Source organism: Ammospiza nelsoni, chromosome 1 (assembly GCF_027579445.1).
Source record: "Ammospiza nelsoni isolate bAmmNel1 chromosome 1, bAmmNel1.pri, whole genome shotgun sequence".
NCBI lineage: Eukaryota > Metazoa > Chordata > Aves > Passeriformes > Passerellidae > Ammospiza > Ammospiza nelsoni.
In genome coordinates, this window is record NC_080633.1 from 18,044,999 (window position 1) to 18,066,937 (window position 21,939).

At 38.2% G+C, this 21,939-nt stretch overlaps 1 protein-coding gene across 4 annotated transcripts in view; it reads left to right on the top strand.

The window, feature by feature from the left end:
• Positions 1 to 21,939, top strand: part of ARHGAP21 (Rho GTPase activating protein 21) — a 113,224-nt gene that overhangs the window by 26,100 nt on the left and 65,185 nt on the right. For all 4 annotated transcript variants that reach the window (XM_059493718.1, XM_059493727.1, XM_059493736.1 and 1 more), the window contains one exon: positions 20,065 to 20,247. In XM_059493718.1, coding sequence (XP_059349701.1) covers positions 20,065 to 20,247 — 183 coding nt within the window. The remainder of the gene's footprint in view (positions 1 to 20,064; positions 20,248 to 21,939) is intronic.

Here is a 21,939-nt window from a genome sequence, read left to right on the forward strand (position 1 = left end):
GAGAGCTGGTGCAGGAGGATTTTTGGAGAATTAGGCAGCCAAATTGATGAGTACCTCACTGCATGAGTTTTTAAAACAATTACTAGAACAACTCTCTTCATATGATGTAGATATTGTGAATTTGTGTTTACAAAATTCATTATAAAATACATTGTTGAATTTATTAGATGAGTTTATACATTGATAAAATACAAATTGCATTGGTACAGAAGAAGAATGACAGTGATGCTTATCTCAGTTATTTTCTTTTGCCCTTAGTTTCTGAAGGAAAAGTGATATGTCTTGTGTACTCCCTTAGTTTCTCAGGTTTTGGACTGAAATACCAGTAGAATTGTAGCAGACTGGTATGCATGTGTTAAACAGCCTGAAATGGTGCTGTGCCACCCTTTGTACCCTGCATTTCCCCCCCTCCAAGGTTCTCTTGTGTTTCTAACTCTATGAACTGTGTTGCATCTTAAAAAGGAGTCATTACAGAGGGAAGGAAACACTCCAGATATTTTTTTTCCCACTACAGAGAGAGATGGTTTTTGTATTTACTTTTTCTTCCTTTTTTTTTTTTTTTAATGTTCATAGATTTTTTAACAATTTCAATGATAGGAAAGAACTCAGAATGGAATCATATTTCAACTTCTTCCTGCTGTTGACTTGGTTTGTAGGAACTTTTTTCCTTGTCAGTCTTTGCGACCTGAGCAATGAAAACACCTTTTCTTCAGACACATTTTTCCTTTGTGTTATTGTGCACTTCTCAATTTCATTTGCTGAAAACTCCCCACTTTTCTACCAGAGCTTCACCATCATGATTGTCAGTCTGCACTTTGTTAGTAAAGGATTTACCCTTTCAAAGAATTGTTGCAAGTTCTGAACAGCATCTTTCTGGTGCACGCTTCATTGTATGCTGCCCATCTGCTGACCCTTGTGTGTGGTTTGCATATTTACTCATGTAGAAGAAGTATCTGGAGTTTTAGGGAAATGGAAGCCCTTCCTTTCTGCCAGTATGAGCTGTTTCTGTTTCAGAAAGCTCACTGCAGTTTTTAGAGAAAAGTCTAGATACTTGAAGGGCACAATTTTAGGGAAATTGTGCCTCTTTTCTGCTGTTTCTTTTTAACCTTCTAGAATATGCATACAAAGATGGAGAGTTGTGAAAGAGTTTAGGAAGTTGTTTTTGAGCTGTTTTTAGTTTAGTTACCTTAAAATATTGAGATCTTAAACTTGGTTTTTAAGAGCAGGAGATAACACTGGATTTCACAACAGATGTGAGAGGATATTGGATGGGCTCTTGACTTTGTAAATTTAATAATTGCATAACTGAGGTTCAACTTCATTGTGTTCTCTCAATTGTTAAGTGGTCCCTTCATTATTTAAAGAGGCAAAAAGCTGACCAGTGTAGAACTTAAACCTGGATTTTTTTTCAGTCAAAGCTCAGTGTATGATAAGGAGCTCTCTGGGCAATTGAGTGCTGGACTCAAATTGTCTCTGGAAGTGAGTCCTTTGGTGCCTGCTAATGTTGATTTTGTCATCTCTCATTCTCTAGTTATGCTGTGGGTGCATCTTTAAGTGCTCTGTGGACCTCCAAACTGAAAATTCAGTGTATAAGCATTGCTTTTTTATTTTGAGTGAAACTTTAAAAAACTTTAATGCTTACAACAAAAATTACTTCAGTTTTACTTCTGCATTAACTTTTTCAAGAAATGCACAAGTTAAATGAATGTTGAAGGCAAAAAGGGAAGAAGATCTCTCTTGATTTGATGCCTTTTTTAAGGAAGCTTCATACATAGTAACTATGCTCAGGAGAAGTAAAAATGGTCTCCGAAAAAACATGTTAACAGTAAAGAAAATAAGGTTATAACAGGGGAGTGCTGAATTAGTGGAATTTGATTTAACATCATGCCAGTAAGAAGATTTATCTCTTGTAAATGAGGGCATTGTCAATCTGGCTGATGATGATCAGGAACAGTTTTCAGTAACAGCAGGTTCAAATGTACAAGTATAAAGACTGACTTGGAGAAAAACATTCAGACAGTCCATTTTAAGCAATAACTGCAATTTACTGTTGAAGGTGCTGCTCTTGCTGCAGTTTGTGAACTCCTTTTACCTGAGACACCTTAATAAAGACTCAAGCTTGAAACAACTTGTCCTCAGGCTGTTCTTGTGCCCACTGGAGTTTACAGGCATTTCGATATTAACCTTTGGCAGGAACTGACTCTATCTGAAAGTGATCTACTACTGCTCTGTATTGCTATTTATGGGCTTATCTGCTGTATTTAGACACTTTTGCATAAACTGCAATGGTGTTTAAGCACTGTCCAGATTGTAGGAGATAAAAAAAGATTTAGGATTTCCTTAAAACAGATTTGAAAATGAGTGGAAGGTAAAGGGTAAATAATGGCTGCTGACTTTATGGAAGAAGTTACACAAATTTGATTCTGAGTTGTAACTGCTGTTTTTAAAATAATAACATACTGTACAGTAGGGGATTCCTAATATAATATGTTGAATGCTTATTAGGAAGTTGAGTGCTTCATAAGAAATGAATATGGAGTGATATTTGATTAATCTAGAAGTAGATAGTTGATAGTAAAACTGATCACTGCAAAATTGTACTAAAATACTTTTTAGGAAGATCTTGGTTGATGTTGATTTTAGTATGGAACAGCAGTCTTCTTTTAATTTTCCAGATCTACTTTCCCTCTTCCCCCTGCCTTATTTAGTTGGTGACAGCATTTTTCCACAGTCCAGCAAATGTGCAGCTGGCTGCATTTCCAGCCACGTGCAGGCTGCCCCACAGGCTCTGCCAGCATCCCTGCCGCCAGTCCTGCAGGGTGCCAGGTCCTTCCTCATTCCAGCATTGCTGTCCTGGGGACTTCACTGCCTCAGTCTGCTCTGGCATCTCTGCAGTAACCCCCTCCTCCGTAAAACCTTCCCAGACATCCTCTCCAAGATTTCTCAAGCTTGGATAGTTAATCGTGTCTCTTGTGAGGAAGTGTATCTGTTCCACCTAGTAATAGTTGCTAAGCAGGACATTTCTTCTAGCCACATGTCATGTCAGCCCTGCCTGCTTCACTACAGACCATCTAACTGGAGATGTTATTGTTCTATTTTTTTTTCACCTGAGAACACATTAATTTTGTGCTGTGTTGTTGTTCTCCCATTTGCAGAATTAGATGTTGTAAAGATAATAGAGGATCTCCTGCCATATCTCTCTTAAAATGAAACAGAATAGATTTTTTTTTTTGTACACAACAGGGTCTTGGAAGTTTTCAGACTATTCACATTGGCAAGAAGAGAAGAAGTTGGCTTGGACTCTGGTATTAATTTCCAGGGTCCTTTGGATGAGAAATTGGAACAAGATTTTTTTAATTTGGTTTGGTTAAAACAAATGAGGCCTTATTTGTATAACTGTCTCAAAGTTAGAGCTGCTCTTTGGCCACACCATTTGTTTAACTCTCATGTACAAGTTTATTTCCAGGCTGCTTTTTTAGCACACATTTTCTTTGCCATTTGAAGTCCTTTTCAGTCATTTGTCCATTACTGAACCAATGGGGTGAATTGGCCACTTGTTCCTGTTGCCTTTCCTCCATCTTTTCCCAAGAGTTTTCTGTCTCTTGCATCTCATGGATGTTGTTAGATAATTGTATCATTTAAACTGCAGGTTATTCTGCGTTGGTTGTGTGACTAATCTAATAGTTTTTGTAGTCACCAGATAAAATGTGTATTTCCTGTATTTCTGAATCTCACTTTAGAATGGGAATATTAGGTAAGCAGTCAAGATACAGTAAGTGAGGTTCATGCTAAAATAGGATTGTTGTTTGCAGATTGCAAAAAGGGAATACATGAAGGAAGGAAGGAAGAAACTTTTCCAATATTTCTTCAGTTTCTCAGGATCCCTCTGGTGTGGCAGCCCTGATCTATAGGATGGTCATCCTTCATTACAGAGGGCTGCCAGCATATCTGTGCAACACTAACAGTACTTTTACAGGTTTAAAGAGAAGTCTTCTGTTAAGGAATACAAAGTAGATAAACCGGTATAATTTTTATGAACACTGTGATGTTCTCCTCACTTTGAAAAGTTGCTTGTATTGTGCTGTTTTAAAAAAGGCATCCTAAGCTTTTGAATCTCACGTACAGTATGGGGAGCCATCATCGCAACCATGCCTGAGGAGGTTTTAAGATTCATATGATGTGAATTATGACACTAAATTGTTTATATTTAAAATGATTTCAGCAGGAGCAGAAATGAAGGGGGTAGGGAAAATAATAAGTGCAGTTTGAGAGTGCCTTTGCTTGCTTTAGTGTGGTTTCTTAGGATGTTCCTATTTCCCATATATTCCTAAGAATGCATAATTTGTCAGCTTCGGAAGTATTATTTTGAAGAATGTTACGCAATTGTGTCAATTTATCTTGTTGACTTGACACATAGTTGGGGTGGGAAGGGAGACTGAACAGGAAGGAAAGTCCTTGTTCCTGAATGCCGTTGCTGCATAGCTCTCATATCCTCGAGGATCACCCGGACAAAAGCTGAGTCAGAGCACAGCAGCACCGAGCACCACAGCAATGGCCCAGTTCAGGATTTTGGACTGCGTGATCAATCACAACTGGAGTTTCATATGTAACCTGTACTGTGCATGGAGTGACCAGGTTTGTCTTTTGCTTATCCTTGCATACAAGATGATTATGTAATTTAGTATAAAGGGAGAACAAAAAGGCTCCGGCTGATCTCTTCTCCCCACCCCCAGTCTTACTGAGGATGAACTGTTAGAAATGCTGCTATTTACTAAGGAGTTTTCTAGAGTTACTAAGCATACAAAACATGGTTTGACTATATAATTGCTTTTTTCACACTTTGATTACTTTGTTCTCTTTAGAGTCTTGTGCTTTGAGGGATTTTGTTTAATGAATTGCACAAAAAGGTAAATATCATGTACAGGAAGGGGGAGGTATGCCAAGACAAACTAAGTTGTTAATAAATATAAAACTGATTTGTTTTCTTGCTTTGAAAAGACTGAGCATCTTGGCTATTTCAAAATACTTGATCATGAACAGGATTAAAATAAGTGTGAGGGGGAAGTTGTTACCCTTTTCTTCTTTTAATATACAGGATTAAATAAATCACAGGATGCTATTCAGTTTTTAATATGAACTGATATACTTCTTATTCACTATTTGGCTGTAGAACTGGAGGGTAAAAAAGCCAAACGAAATTGCCTGGATTCTCAGTGAAAATGTTTTAAAAATGCAATTACTAAAGCCTTTTAAATAGTGCATGCAGTTGTAATACTGCTTTAAAATTACTCTAGATATTACCTGTATTTCTCATATAACATTCAGCCAGTCACTGAAGAAAATTTATTTATTTTTTATTTGGTGCAAGGGGAAGGTAAGCAATCCTTATAAAGTTGTAGTTTCAGTACAGTTAGTAGAGATGGGTGATTCAGAATTTTTTTCTACTCTGCATAGAGGTCCTTTGAAATAATCTGCTGTTTAATAATGCCTACAACCCCTGTATGTCACATCTATACTGAAGCTTCTTAATCAGGAAAATACACTGCAAGGTGATTGTGGTGGGGTTTGGTCTTGTTTGTTTGTTGGTATTGGTTTAGTTCTTTTGTTAGCCTAATTGATGGTCCCTGGGTTTTTCCAGTACTTTAGTTAATGTGACAGGTAAAAAGTATCTTCTGTTGAATTTGAAAAAACAGAGGAAACATGATACATTCTCCTAAACTTTTAACTTTTACAGATGCCCAACTATTTGATCTATTTACATACATATGTATAAGAATTCACCTGTCCAATCAAATGCAGTATGACAATTGCTTCCCATGCTTCCGAGGAATCAAGAAGAAATAAGAAAAGGCTTAGGATGTGGGCAGTCCTGCCAAGTTTTAGAATGGATTTGATATAACTAGAGGGAATATAAAAGAAAATTTCTTTTTGAGCATACTGAAGTGGAAGGTTTTAAAAAACCCTAAACACTACCCCCCACCCCAAAACCAAACCCCAAGCACTTCCTTTTTCAAAAAAAAATCAAACCCCTTCAACCAAGTCCAAACAAACAAACAAAACCACCAAAGCCCCCTCTCACCTCCATGCAGAACAGGGTTCACTTAGTCTAAAAACTGTTCCTTACCAATATGGAAAGAAGAAGAAACAAGCTTTAGATCAGTATACCCTGAATTAATTGCATGGTTGAGGTAGTAATGGTGCAGAACTGTTTGATCTTGCTAGATTTTATTAAGTAGATTATGCAGTTGTTATGTGTGTTTGGGGTTGTTTTGTTTACTTTAACTGAAGTCCAGTCTCTGTGAACTATACAATTTAATGAGCTGTTGCTGATACTTTTCTTTGAAATGAAGCTGAAGTTTGTTTATGGGATGGATATTCCAGTGCAGCTACTCTGTTCCTGCTGCACTGAAATGCGTGGCAGAAGTTGAAGCTGCCCAGCCTGGGGAGAGGTGCGTGCTGCTCCTGACGGCGGTGCTGCTCCTCACAGCAGTGCTGCTCTCCACCTTTCCCACCTCACAGTGGCCAAGCAGGCTGCTGGTGAGAAAGCAGATGGGTCACCTCTAAAGTTTGTGTCACTAATAATATCTCAAATTAGGTTGCAGTCATTCTCAGGATTTCTTTTGTTTTTATTGCTCACCACCCACTCCCTTGGCTCTGGAGCATATATTTCCCAAAGCTTATTTTTTTAAAACAGGAGGTGAGCAAGTATGAAATATGCAGGGATATTTTCTTCTATCATGGTGGTTTAAATTTTAGAAAACGTATTTTCATGGTGTGAAATTAAAGTTACTATGGCTGGGCACAGTTGCCCTTTGCACTCTGATACAGCAAACTGTTATGTGTATCAAAATGTTTTCAAAGGATATGCAATATTTCATACGAAAACAAAAACCCTTAAAATAAAATTATTCTATGATGTAAATCAGTGATGTTCTGTTGGCATCAGTGAATTACAGTTTTTAGTCCAAACATTGAATGGAATTGATGACTATCACACGGTGATCCTTAAAGAACAACTCAGAAGCCTTCACTCACAATAAACTTGCTTGCTTGCAGTTTTTCATCCTTTTTGTTCATGGGAGAACTGCTCTACCTGTGTTAAAAATATTTCTTAAAATGAGTTATTAAGAAGTGCCAAAGTGTCTTGCTTCCTGCAAGACAGTATGTTGTCTGTGACAGTTGTCTTGTGGGACATGGGGTAGATTCAAGTGTTACTGTTTTACTGGCAATTCAGAGCTCTCCAGCATGACTGCAAATGTAGGATTAGTGAAGCCAAGAAGTAGGCAAAAAGTTTGTATCTTATGGGGGACCTTGGTACAGGAAATTTACCTTGGTGGAAATTTATGTTTGTACTTATCCAGATTGCCCTCTCAGAATCATAAATGATTAATCCTATTTTTAATATAGTCTGGTCTTAGTTTTTAGTATTTTTTCTTAAAGAAGAAAAAAGAGAGAGAGGGTGAGAGTGCCGTAAAAAGTTAAAGCAATTATTTTTTTATATGGTAGTCTGATGTTTATGGAGTTGTAATCTTGGAATGATAACTTAGTATGCTAGCTGTGGTCCAAGAGGAGTTCCTCAATGAATGTATGGAAGAGCTAGGTAATATTTTTCCTCAGTAATGTATGGACTAGGCTCATCCTCAGTAAGATGTAGTAGGAGCTACTCCCTCTGTCCTTGTAAGGATGTCCTTTATGAGCCTCCAGCACATGAGCACGCTCTGGAGATGCCTGCTATGTCAGTTCACCTTGTGGCCATGATGAGATGCAGTAGAGCAAGTATGCCTAAAACAAATTCCACCGCTTCAGATGTTTGGAAGAAGTACTGGTAGGTAATATAATGTAGGCAATCAAGTGGTTTTGGATTTTTTCCTTCCTTTTATCACAAATGCCTTTCTTTCATGTGTTAGATAGGGAACAGTAGACCACAAATTGAGTGTAGGTTGTCTTCTTACCAGTACAGAGCATAGGTCAGCACTGTGCTCTGAGGAGACTTCTAGTTCGAGGAGAGCAGATCTGGTCTTCTCATGTCCTGTTCTCAGTGCTTCTTTGATGAACTGCATCAGTTTTCCTTTTTTCAATCTTTTTACTGCACCATAGCCTATAAAAATAATGATAATATTCTTTCAGCCATGTAAATACTTAAATCTTGGGTTTTTCAGCCAGGGGTAAGTATTTTGCAAATTCTGTAAACTTGCAGTTGGTCAAATTTCACTGCACAGTGTGGGCCTCATCTTTGCAGTTGTTGGTCTTGGAGAAACCTTCTCATCAAAGAATATTTTGATGTACATGAAGGTTTGTTGTTAGTGCTGACCTAGCAGCCAAGGTGTCTGATTTCTGTTCTTTTAGCTGGAGTTCATTATTGCAGGCACTGTGTGAGAATGTGCTGTTACAGTGCAAGCTGGGCTCTCGCCTCACCTTCGTTCGGGCCCCAGAACGCAGCAGTGCTGCAGCAGCTGCTGCACTGCAGCTATTTCCCTTCCTCTGGAGAATCTCCAGTGACATTAAAAATGCTTTTCTGTCTTCCACATGTGTCATTTTGGAGGATGAAATAACAAAGGTGTCTGCATTTCTTCTGAAATATTTGCAGCTGATGATGGTTTTGAAATGTGATATTTATTATCTTACTGTGCTCTTCTATTCATCTGCCTCAGAGAGGAAGGGAGGCAATATGATAAAAATCTGTCTTGGTAGCAGTGCAGGGTGTGCTGTTTTCAGCTTAAGCAAAAAATGTAAAATCATTGCATGAAACAGCTGGTGACTTAACTCCTTGTGGAAATTCACATTGCTAGAGAAACATTTTGTAATGTCCAGAAATACAGGGAAATAACTTGGCAACAGTGAGCAATTCAAGCCACAATAATAGGCACACAAAGACAAGTAGTTCTTAAATAAGCAAATAGATTTGTGTTAAAATAGATTTCTTCTCTCTCCCCACTGCATCCTCCAGACAGAGAAACAAATGTAGATTTAGTTCCCCTATATCAACTGACATGCGCAATGCAAACTGTGAGGAAATATATGCAGGGCACATATGAGCATGGCATAAGTCAGTGTTCAGAAGCTTTTGGATTTGCAGTTAAACTGAAAATCCTGTGGACAACTTTCTCCTCTTTATCCTCTTAGTGTCATCTCTGTGCATAAAGATTTAATATATTTTTTCACGTTAATGATTTCACACTCCTTTTTTAAGCATTTTCCTGAGCATTGTATCTTTGTAAAAGAAGTTATTCACTGAAAAGGTTGTTTTTTTTTTTCCCTCTGTTTTATATGCACAATAGATGACAAATTTAGAGGTTGGTCATAATTTAATTTGGGTGTTTGGATATGTGGCTTTACATCTGTGTATGCTAATTTTATTTTATTTTGTTTTACAATGGACAAGCCTTTTCACTTCCAAGTTTAGGACTTTGAAACGTAAGAGTGTGTTGATGTGCACATTATATAGAATGTTGAAATTAAATGTCTTGAAACACAGGACCAGGATTGTTTTTAAGTGGTGAGTTAGCAGGAGTTTATTAATGAAGTCACTATCAGAGAGCTTTAACACTGAGTATCTCATGCTGTATGTAGATCTGTTTAGAGGTTATTTTTGAGGAGGAAAGCTGTGTATGTGGGGTGGTAAAGAATCTTGACACACTGGTCCTTTTTCTGTTTTGAGCCATGTTCTCTGTGTTAAAATTTCTATGCTGTTATTTAGCCTTGATCCACACAGTTGTTCTTAAAACCTCCCCCATATGTCTTGGTAAATCTTCTACAAATGGAATCAAATTCTGGAATAACAACTTGCATGCAATAACCATGTTTTTTAGGTTACTGTTTAGGTTTGACTTTGAAGGTTCAAATCCCTGGTCTTCCAAAGGCTTCTGTTTGGCTTTGGGCAGGTTTAGAGACTTTTCTGGTATACATGAAATAAAATCCCAGGTAGAGCTACCTTAGTGCAGTACTGAATAAGCTTAAGCCTTAACAGCTTGAATTGCCAGCAGGTACAGTGATGCACTTATGCAGGTGAAGTGATATGTCTAGTCTCTACATGACCTCATTTTCTTGGTTTTAGAACAGAAATGAGCATATTCTGTTTATGTTGCAAAGTTCAGTAGTTTCAGTAAGAGAAGGTCAGCCTCATGCTTACATTCAATAGAGAGCAGGTATAAGGATGCACTGACCACTGCTCAGCTCCAAAGCAGTAAAGCTCTTACTCAGTATTGTAGCTGCACCCTGGAGTAGCCTAGTCAACATAGAGGTTTGCCATAGGGACAAAGAAGCTGAGGAAAACTGGTTGTTCTCTTGGGTGGTTTGGTAAATTTTAACTGTGTCCCTTGTGGAGTTGATAATTTGATTCAAGTTATAGTTTCTGGCTGCAGTGGAGAAAAACACTATGAAAGGAAAGAAATCTGTAGGTAGTTTCAGGGCTGGTAGTAGTTTCAAGTGTGGAGCATCAGTTTATTGCAGTGGGGTCTGTGCAGGTGATTTTGGTGATTTTATATTGTGCAGTGGTTTTGGTTTTCTTGAAGGCTTCTGCAAAGCTGTTTCACATGTAAATACATTTGTGCTTATACTGTAGTGGAAGTGTAGTGGAAGCTATCTGGTATCTTGTTTGTTTGGTGAAGACCAGGTTATTCTTGAAAGCAGAAAGAGTACAAACTTCATTGACACTCCTTCCTATTTTGGCACTAGTGTACTTAGCTGGGGACAGAGGTGGAGTTTTTATTGTCCTCTCCCCATTTGTAGGAAGCAGAGTGGGTCATGGGACAGCTCATAGTCTTGGATCTGAAAAAGTTCCTATCGGTTGAAAGAGCCAGTATAAGCCAGCCCTTGACAGCTGGTGACTGTGCAAGGTGCTCTTACCACTTCTGTTAGACTGCTGAGAAGATTCTTGTATCTTGCATGGAATAATCTCAGACATTTCTTCATTTCTTCAATGCTGAGGAGCAGAAGCATGCTTTCTTTGTCTCCTGTCTCTGATATTTTCACATTGCACTGTAAGGTGAGGACAGAGAATTTCCTATTCCTAACAAGCAATGACAGAATAAGCAGAGAAGGAAAATTTTCAATTAAGCTAAATTAAGATCGCATGATATTTTGCTGTTATGCTAGCTACCAGCCCTGCAGATGTTTCCTTTCTTTCCAGTTTAAGGATGTAGCTGTTAAGAGGGGAGGCTTTTGCTAATGGTTCTATAAGAAAACAAGGAAGCTCTCAATTTCTCTTTGTTGTTAATGTTTTTCTGACTAAATTTAATATTATGAACTCCATGTGTGTTGTTATGAATAACAAAATTCAAGATACAAACAAAACACATAGTGAAATTAGTGTGTGAAGTGTTTCATTATATACTTCTTACTCTGTGTCTTAGTGCTGTTGCTGTTGTTTGAAATGGGCTGTTACTCTGTGGCAGTATAAATTATTATCTGAAGTGCACTTAATTAGCTTTGTAAAGAATCTCAGTCAATTAGTGCACTTTTTGGATGTGTAGAAACAAATATATGTACACACACAACACAGTATACTTAATTTTGTGTGTATATATGTATATAAAACTAAAATAGACATATGGTAGATTAATGAATTGAAATATGCTACACTTGGTACTATCTAGAGTTTAAAGCATTGTTCAAAAGATCCAGCTGTCAGAACTACTGTCTAAGAAAAAACAGAGATTGTGCTGTCTAGAAAAAGAAAAAAGTTACATTAAGTCTAGGCAGCACTTAGTAAGTTGGAATTTTCCTTACTTCAAAGTAGAACAACTCTTTCTGAACTCACCTGGCCTGGAAGCTGAAAGCTGCTTTCATTCAAGCAAGTATGTCTAGCTAGGTGCAGTTTGCAGAACCACTTGGGGTATTACTGCTTTTAATGCAGAGCCAGGTAAACTGAAAAAATTTCAGTTGAACAGACACATGAAGGGGGCATTTTTGAGATCATCCTTGCTGTAGAAAGCCTTCAGCTTTGCTTTTTGGGTTTTGTGGCGAGACTGACATGAGCACCAGCTGCTTTACAGAGCCGCCTTTCATGAGCAGTAGAGTGCAGTAGGCAAGTTTGAGCTGTGTAGTAATAACATGCACACATGGAAGTTTTTACTGTTTTGTTTTCTGTGTATGCCTTGACCTTTATGAGAACTGAAATCCTTTATCTTGAAAATGCTGTTTCTCCTTTGAATGACTGTGTTTGCTACAATGCTAGTACTACAGAAGTAGGCAGAAAGTACACAGAAACATGTATCCCTCTGTCCTGCTTCCAAGCCCAAGCCAGCTCTGTAGCCTGCATGGTGCTTGACAGAATTTTGTTTCCTTCCCTGTGCCTCCCAGCCATCTGCCATGCTGGCACAGATGCTTGGCTTTTGAAAGGTCGCAGATTTCCCACTTACTTCATGCACTGAGAGTAGTTATGTATTGCCATCTTAGCTGCCTTTCTCCTTACCTGGTCTTGGTTTAAGGTTATGGTTTATGTATTTTATTGAATTAAGGTTTTCAGTCCTGAGATGCACTGCAAAGTTTGGTGTTCTCACTAACCTCTGCTGCTGGCAAGCAGCTGCTGCATTTGTTACTGAACTATACCAGCTTCTATTTCATCTGGGTGAGATTCACAGTCCTAAAGGAAAGATAGGTTTGCTCCCAGGGTGATGTCCTAACACGTGTCTGAATTCAGTTTGGTTAGTCCACCAAAAAACACCCAGGCTTAGTGCCATAGTGTTGTGTTAAAGTGATGAGAGGTGAGCTCCTGTGAGGGACACACCTAGACTGTGGTCACTCCATCGGGGGATGCTCACATCTTTATTGCCTTCCCTTGCTCTGAATTGTCTCACTGTGAGTCTCTGCAAGACCCATGAGGGGCGTAAGAGAGGGAGAGCAGCTCATGGAGACCACCTTGCTGTTATTGGTGGCTGCTTGAGTCCCACCTCACCAACCCAGGTGAGCAGCAAACAGGAGGAATGGCATTGCCTGTCTTTCCCTTAGTCTTATTGTGATCACTAATAATCTGTTCCTGTTTTCCTCTTGTTTGATATTGAACCATAAATTGTAGTGAAAGTCTCCACTTGTAGTCATAAAGGATTTGCATCTTGTTCTAGTGGCAATTGAATTCTTCAGTTTGTTTGCCTCTATTGCCCTTTCCAGTTAGTGCATCCCACTCAGCTGCAGTACAAGAGAAATGTTAGTGTTGGGATGTCTCAGCAAATATGCTGCTCTTCATGCATGCATTACCCTTGCCCAGTAAGAGATACATGGGAACTCCAGTGATTCTGAGTGCTGGTACTTCCCCTGAGTTTGGGAGTTGAAGTCTTCCTCTGGAAACTCTTACTTTTTTCTTTCCCTTCCTCCTCTCAACTTCACAAAGAACTGTAGCATGGAAGAAGAGCTGTGTCCCCAGTTCCAAAACCAGACAACAGTGACCCCAGAGTGAGGGCCCTGACTAGACCAGCTTTTTCTCTCTGTTAATGCTATCTACTGATGGTTTTATGTGTGTGGACTAAGGCTGTGTTTATCTCCATATCTTGTCTTGTGGTGAGTGTGGTTCTGTAACTGTTTGATCTTTTAGAGCTTTGAGGGATTGTTTACATCTGCATCTCCAGTTTCAGGTGCTTCATGATGAGGCAGCCTCCTCTTGGTAACTTCTGAAAACAGGCTGAGCAATTACCAGCCCTGAGCAACCAAATCCTTCCTGCAGCTTCCTTAAATATGTAGCACTGAAGTGGCCAGGACGGAGACAAAAACCTTCTGTCTCATGCACTGAGGGTCTTGCTACCAGTCAGATCTGTTGAGTGGGATCCATTTCCCTGTGGCCCATTCTGCAAAGAGGAATGGACCGCAGGGAGATGTGGCCCATTAGATGTGAAATGTGGCCCACTTAGAGATGTTTGGGATAGGAAACTCCTCTGTGCTTCAGTACATCTGTCTCAAACCACCTGATTTTTCTGTTTGGGGAATGCTCCTGCAGCGTCACTCTGTAGATAAAGACTTTGTCAGTGGAGTGAACCAATTTCACTTCTGTGTATCAGCGCGTAATAAATGTCAGCAGTCACATAAATGTGTGGTCGATACTGTTAGGTTGATTGTATTGTGCTGTGAATCTGTATTGCATTTTAGTTGTATGTAGAATGTTCAGCTCATTACTGGATTGAGGGAAATTTACTTTTAAATTAGTGACTTATTTCTGCTTGGCAAAGTTCACTTTGATAGGTGTTGATTGCATTCAGCCATGCCCAAGTAATGTTTGTATTTCTAAAAGGTAGACAAGAAAAAGGATGTACTTTTGGATTGAAGTAGGTAGAGCATGTTGGTAGGAACAGTTACTTATTCTTTATTATCTGTCATCAGGTTAAATCTATACATAAATTTAACATTTTTCTTTTTTGTAACCTTGTTGCTTGCTCAGTGTGACGGGTGACACTGGAGTAATATGCAAAAATGAATGCTCCAGTTTGACACTAAAAATACTGAAACATTTGGGAAATTTATTAATTAACTGTGTATGCTAATTTTGATGTTAATAAAGAAGGGACAGCTTTGGTATTATGCATGCACTGCTGCATTCATCTTTGGAATTCGGCTGAGAGTTTTTTAACAAGTCTAGCATGTACAGCTGTTAAATATTCAATTGGTGTTTTTCTCAGGTTTTGTTTTGGTTTTTTGGTTGGTTTTTTTTTTTTTTTGCCTCTCTTGCTTTCTGTGGATTCTAGATGTTTTTTTTATGGTGTCAATTACCATCAACAATCTTACATTGAGGATTTTTATAGATTTCCTCATATCTCACCCATTTGGCAGACTGATTTCTCACTGTCCATGTGGTTTTGGAGAACAATGTTGATTATACTCTGTAGCCATCTTTCAAGGGCATAAAATGATGAAACACTCCTTTGAGGGAAGGACACTGTTGGTATATATACTGACAGGTTATATTTCCTGCCTGCATTTCTGTCTCTGTCAAGCTACCCATTCAGGGTGAGATTACAATTTTTGGTAAACGTAAGAGTCAGTCAGAAGTTTAGAGAAACGATTTGGATTTGGGGTTTCTGTGTTCCAGTTTTCCTGCTGGTCTCTTTGCAGTGAGTAAGAGATGATTGTATTTCCTGAGGCTAAAAATGATGGAACTGATTTGTCTTGAGAAGAGGGCTGTGTTCTGAATACCTGGAAGATGGATTTACTTAATGTCAACTTTGTGTCAGTAATGGAATAACTTCTGTGTAAGATGTTGTTTGTGCATTTTAGTTTGATTTAAAGATACATTAGAAATTACCTCACTACATCTTTAGACTGTTTCAGTACATGATTATGGTGACCCATTTCCCTTCAAATTTTGGGTTATTAGCTTGAGAACTGAAAGAAAGACTCAATTTACACCTAGTGGGAGTGATCCTGCTATTTTACTAAGATAAAATACAGTCTTTGTATGCTCTATATGCCTTCCTGTGCTGCAAAGATGTAGACAATGTATCTCAGAAAAGGTTGTATAATCTTTTATACCACTGCCTTGTAGTCAAGTTTTTTTTTCCTACATATTCTCTAGGCTTAGCCAGAAAAAGCTTTATTTCTTCTTTGTTAGCTTTTTAAAGAATCTATTTTCTTGTCACATTAAATAAGGCAAGACTGTCCTAGAAAAGCCTTTTTCTCTGCAGTAGCAGATATTTAACAGGGCAGTTAGCTAAGTGATAGTGACTGAGTACAAAAATGGGGAAAGCAGATGACCCTATACAAGAAATATCCCTGCTTTCAAGTCAGTTGAGCTATATTAGAGCATTTGGAATATCCTGTCTGTGTCTCAGGAAGATTTTAGGGATTAATAACTATGGTTTTTTCCTCTGGCTTATGTCAGTAGCTACTGAAAAGCCTTAAACATCATATATACGATGGCTGTTGAATCAGTAAAATGGGTAACACCAGCTCATTTTCTGTTCAGCATATATCAGTCCAGCTGAACAGCTGTACCAGGTATCACTTTTCTTGGTAGACCATCTAAAAGTTGAACATTTGTTAAGTGCAGCTGAAGCATGTACTGCTTAGCACAGGCTGTCTCCATGTTGTGACTGAGGTTATTGATAGATAAGTCCCATGGATGGTCTGGTGGGGGGGATGTTGTTTGGTTGGTTTGAGAGTTGGGGATTTTTTTGTTTTAGTTTGTTTTTTAAATACAGATGTAGGCTCTGAAAAATGTAATGTGGGAAACCCTTACATCTACAATGAGACTTTTATTTACGTAATTGATTTGTGAAGCACTCTGTATGGTAAAAGACACAAACCAAAACAGTCTAAAAAGGTAGCAAATCTGGATGCCAGTCCCATGCCCCATTTCTTTAGGGATAATTTTGAATTTGGGTACTGAACACAAAATAAAGATAGGAATTGATTGCTCATACGAGCTTTAAAAGGGCTTGAATGATTTTTCCAGAATAGATGGTACAATGTATCAATTATTTCTTGTGTTCACAATTTTTCACCTTTTCAGTGTTCAGAACTGAGACCATACCTGTTTATCTGTTTAGACAATATGACTATTTATAGCTTTGATTGCAGTTGCCTGCAACTGTCACGTAAGGATTTTCAGCTTGTACAGTACTGCACATTGAGGCCTGTAAATTGATGAGAAGATTAAAAATCAGAGGGGCTTTAGAGGTCATGCAGGCTGGATGTGCTAGTTTTTTTAGACTGATATAATGGGAAACTATTGCTTTGAGACTTACTTTTAATTTGAAATAATATTATTTACAAACATAATGCTACTTACTGATTTCTTACTGATAATTCTGTTAGTGCATGTTAAGCTGCCAGTGATTCATGTAGTTTTTTGTAATGCCATCTGATTTTTCATGGATGTTTTCATTGCTCAGAAAGAAGGGTTAAATAATATTAAAAACAAGGTTTTCGTTTTACAGTGCATTTAAGCATCTGTTGTATGTCCTTGCAATTGCATAGAACAGGAAATGATGCTTTGAGATACTTTGTGCAGAAACCTTGTACAAAAAATTCCCCAGGGAAATGATGCTTGAATAATTTAGCCTGGGATTCTTCAGTCCTTGAACTCGATTGTATGCATTCTGACTTAGATTTTGAGGACTGAATCTATAGAGAAATAAACATACAGGTCTTCAGTAAGGACTGTGGCACAATGATCTTTGGTTTGTTAGATCTTAAATGAAAATGAAACATTCATTTCTCATTTCTTGTAATGCAAATGACTACCCAAAAGACAGATTCTCTTATGGATATGAGATACTTATGTATTTGTAACTTAATGTTTGATTTGCAAGGAAAACTGTAGGGACTTTGCCTTCAGTAGTGTGTACTTGTCTGTGCTAAACATCATCTGTTTCTTGCTTGCTGTCTTGCATCCTTGTTTTGTTTATGTTTTTAAGAACTTCTCTTGTTCCTTTTTAAAGCTTTTTCTGGCAAGGGATATTCTGATGTGTGTGCTGTGGTTGGAAGTGTCAGAGGGTTACTGAACAGATGTTGATTCTCTTTATAAATCAGATTCTTGCTTGTTTGAAGTGGTGGCTGAAAGTTGCTATTACTGAACATATCTCACATTTATTACTGATACTGCTGGCTTTTTCTGTTACCCTGTTGGCAGAGCTTGCAGGGGGTCCAAGGCTGGCATGAAGTTCACCTTTCCCTTTTAGTGTGCTCTTTCAAGAAATAATTGACTGTGGGTTTATGAGTAACCTCTAGTTCAGTAACTTGTGAATGCTAAACATTTAAATGAAATTACAAGGAAATTAGGGGTTCTCTTGCTACACTGAAATGCTGAAACTCCTGTTTCTAAAAGTCAGTGAAGTTATCTGTATGGGTCTATTTTGAACTGAGGTTGCAGTACTTCTGTATGGAAATTATAGTCTTTACTTGTTGCACATACTAAAACTACCTTTTGGCTAATTAAGGAGGGTTTTGTTAGAAAAAAGATGCAAGTATATTGAAGACTTAGATTTTTTCAGTGCTACATTTAAGCTTGCTGGTTACCTATTTGTAATTATGGATATTTGCTTATGGACATTTTTCAATATCTGCGGTTAGATAATTTGAAACTTTGCATCATGTCTTGTGTATAAAAATCTGAGAGAAGAAACAAAAGATTGCAGGGGAATATTAAATAGAGGGGTTGCTGTGAGTCACTTGATGGAGGAAATCACTGTCATTTTTTAGAGGCCAGTGATATTTTTCTTACTGGGAGCTATTTCTTTTGCCAGTTTACTAGGATCAAGATGTTCTTCCTGGCTCCAGTTTCTGCATGTGTTCTGAGATTGAAAGCCTGAAAAGCAACATTTATATGTGCAGAACTGATAAAATGCTCTTGTGTTCAGAAGCTGAACAGAGTGGTTAGGAACTCCTCAATAACAAACTCCATCCTTAGGCTAAAGGATTATGTAAATTTTACTAATCTTTGCATTGTTTGAACTTTAAGCTCGAGCCTCTCATCTTGGCAGTTCTGCAATGCTCACTAATTTTTCGTTCATTAGTCATCTAATTGCAGAGTCTTCTCGGTTTCACACTAGCACTTTAAAACATGAATGAAGATGATAGATGAGGACAGACTAGGCTGAGATGGAGTCCTTGATATTTATAACTATTCTTGCCAGAATCTGCCATTAATTCTTCCACACTGTTTGGGAGAGCAGGCTGTCAGGCTGCTCTGGTTTCTCCATATTTTCTTGTTCCTGAAGCAGCTCCATTTCTTGGCTTGGCTGTAGTGTCCACTTGTATGTTTTTCTCTTGCTGAAAACAGGGTTGTTGGAGGAAGGGAGGCTGGTTTTTGGAGCACTTGCTGCTAGTGTTTGCTGGTTCTCCCTGTTGGACAAAAGCAAGATGTGGGTTTCTGAGGACAGACTGTAGCATCTGTGGACAAATGTGTTGTGTTTTACATACCTGAATGCAAAATGTTATTCTGGTGGATTAACTCTCATTAAGGAGCTGCAGTATTTTCCTTGTAGTAATGTATTGGTGTCCTGGTGGTTAGAGTGGAAATGCTCTGTTCTCTGTAGATGTTGGTTGGAGCTGGCTGAGTCCACCTTGCCAACTAGCACTGCAGTTTGAGATTCCAGCTCTAAGACTGAAGCAAAAGAGATTATTTTGGAATAAGACAGGGAGAAACTGAGCAGTAAATTCTGGCACTGATCAGCCAGTTGCTGAGCCACAGCAGCAGAGCTACTGGAGGACAAGAAGACTATTATTTCTGTTTGAATACCCTTTGAATAGGCTATAGGCTCTGGTATCTAAATTTGTTTCACGCATCGTTGAACTAGAATCTTTAGAGGAGGGTCATAGAATTTTGCATGCTTTCTTTGTGTCTCCTGCCTTTGAGTGCTGGTGTGGCACTCACTTGGAAAGTTGAAATGAAAGATTTTATATAAGGCTGAGAAAGTAGATATTTTAATATGTTGCTTGAGTCATAGGTATATAAAATTACCCATAAGGAAAAAACCCACCCAAGATTGCTTATTTGAGAGGAAGGATTGCAGTAGGACTGTAAAAGGAAAGGGGATTTTTTTACTTTTGTGTTTAGAATTCGCATACTGAAATGTTTGGAGGCAATGGCTGAGGGTGGAAAAAACAAAGGTGAAGCAATAGATATGACTAGAGAAAAATGTCTTACTGGAGGAATCTAACCAATTGCATGTTCTGTTTTACTTGTCTTAAATGAGGAGGTGGTAGTCAAGAAAATCTTCCCTGAATTGTGTGGGAAGGAGAAATTTGTTTTGTACTTGTGTATGTGAGATATGTACAGCCAGAAATGGGGTCCCGGAAGTCACATGTTTATCTCTAAATAGAAGGCAAATAAAACATGCAAGCTGTATGCATTTCTTATGGTTCCTTCAAGTCTTTCACTGTTGAATGCTGATTTTTTAAATATCTAACCTCATTTAAAATTTAAGTGTTATTCTATGTGCAGTATGACTAGAGATGCAATGGTGTAAAGGGTGCTGCTTTAGCATACACATTTGAAAATACTATTGATCTTCAGGTTGTTTTGGTTATGGGGGGAGAAATTCTATTTTCAAGTCTGGGATGTCTGGGAATTCTTGCTCTTGTTTTCTTTTTATTTTTCAATGATCCAAATTAAAACTCCTGTATCTTTTTCTCTTTTAGGCATCAAAAAATAAAGATGGAAAAGAGCAGAGTGAAGCTATATCACCATCGGAGGAGGAAGAAACTTTCTCTTGGCCTGGTCCTAAAACTGTCGTGCTAAGGAGGACATCTCAGGGTTTTGGCTTCACCTTAAGACACTTCATAGTTTACCCTCCAGAATCTGCAGTTCAGTTTTCTTTTAAAGTAAGTGGAATTAATAATGAAGCCCTTTATATAAAGCCTTGTACCTTTTAGGGTCATAAATCCCACTTACTTGAAAGTAAATGTGTTTATAGATCTGTCTTACACAGATGAGAGATCCCTTGTAAGGTGGGTGGCTTCATGACACTGTTTAATAGTTTTTGCTGATCTGTTCCAATAAAATGGAATTGACTGAGTTTGTTAGTCAAAAATAATTGTATCATGGATAGGAACAGTGGTCATTGCAGAACAGGTAAGTATTTCTCTGTAGATTGTTTTTGCCCGAAGCCAGTGTCATTACTTAGTCTGTTCTAAGTTATGTTCACTTCAGAACAGGTAGTTCTGAAGAACTACCTATTCTGAAGTGTAGACTTGAAGGGTAGGATGTTTGGGTTTTTTTGCTGTTGTTGTTCCCCTCCCCAGTTGAAGTTTGTCACACCATCACATTAAGAGATAAAGAAGAATGTTTACCTTGGTTTCTGAGTATCCTAAACTCAGTTGTACATTAGAAAGACAGATTATGTTTCAGTGTTACATTCTTTCTGCTGAAAAGAGGACATGCAGTTGAGATGAATATAAACAAGACATATACTGGCCTACATTAAAAGACAACTTTCTTAAAGTATTTTACATTTTTTTAAATTTAAAACAAGAATATCTGAATGTTAAGTAGCTAATTGGTCTTCCTTTCTCAAAGCATGTACATGTTCTTTTTTGTGACTGGAGCTTTTGAAAGTTGCTGTAATATGGGGTGTTGAGAAAAAGTCCATTTAATAATGAGAGGAATTTGAAAATTGAGAGAGGCTGTTTCTTAGTGAGTTCAGATAGCATTTGCTCATTTTAAAGGCATCAAGTGTAGTAGTTTTCATGAGCCATGCTACCCCCCAGTTTTGCTTTTGCTTTTCCAGTCAGGCAGAAGAATAAGTTCTTACCAAGCTGGGGAACGGGTGATGACACTTTCTGGAAAGAGCATGAGGTCAATTGACTCATGTGTCTCTGCAGGTGTCTTTCAGTAAAGTTTTCTGTCTTTGCCTGCCCTTGGTGGCTGTAAGATTTCTTTTGAAGTAGAAAAAGCTTTGCAGAAGAAAGTTGGCACATTTTTCCAATTTACCTCAGCTATTCAGCCTTTGCTTAAATGCCCAAAGTTTTTTCCTTGACAAGGAGTCACTGAAGTTACATGGAAGTGAAACTGTTAGCAGTGTCAGGTGTTTCCAGCATTTCTGTCATTGAGCACAGGTAATAGCAGTCTCTGGCTGAATTCAGTGTGAAACAGAGGAAGGAGGGTGGGGAAGCCTTAGCCTTGAGCAGAACAAATGACATGCACTTGTTAGCATCTCTCAACAAGAGCCCCCGTTTGTGCAGAGGGTGAAAATAAACAGCATAAGCAGGATTAGCCTCCTTAACTAAGAATTGACTGGATATGTTCTGGAAAAAAGCCATCACTAGATGTCTCTGAGGGAGTCAATATGTTTTTCACATGCAAAAGGAGACAGGCACAAGGGAAGGACATTATAAAAATTAAATATCAGTCCTTTCTTTCTAGTTCATATCTGATGGTTTGAGAGACTCAAGCAGTTATTAGTGAGCCCAGCACCTTGTCTTGAAGCTCTTAACTCCCTCTTTTTCTGCAATAGAGATCTTCATGCCTTCTTAATTTTTTCTGTATTTCTTCTCTGACATGTTTGAATCTGGTTC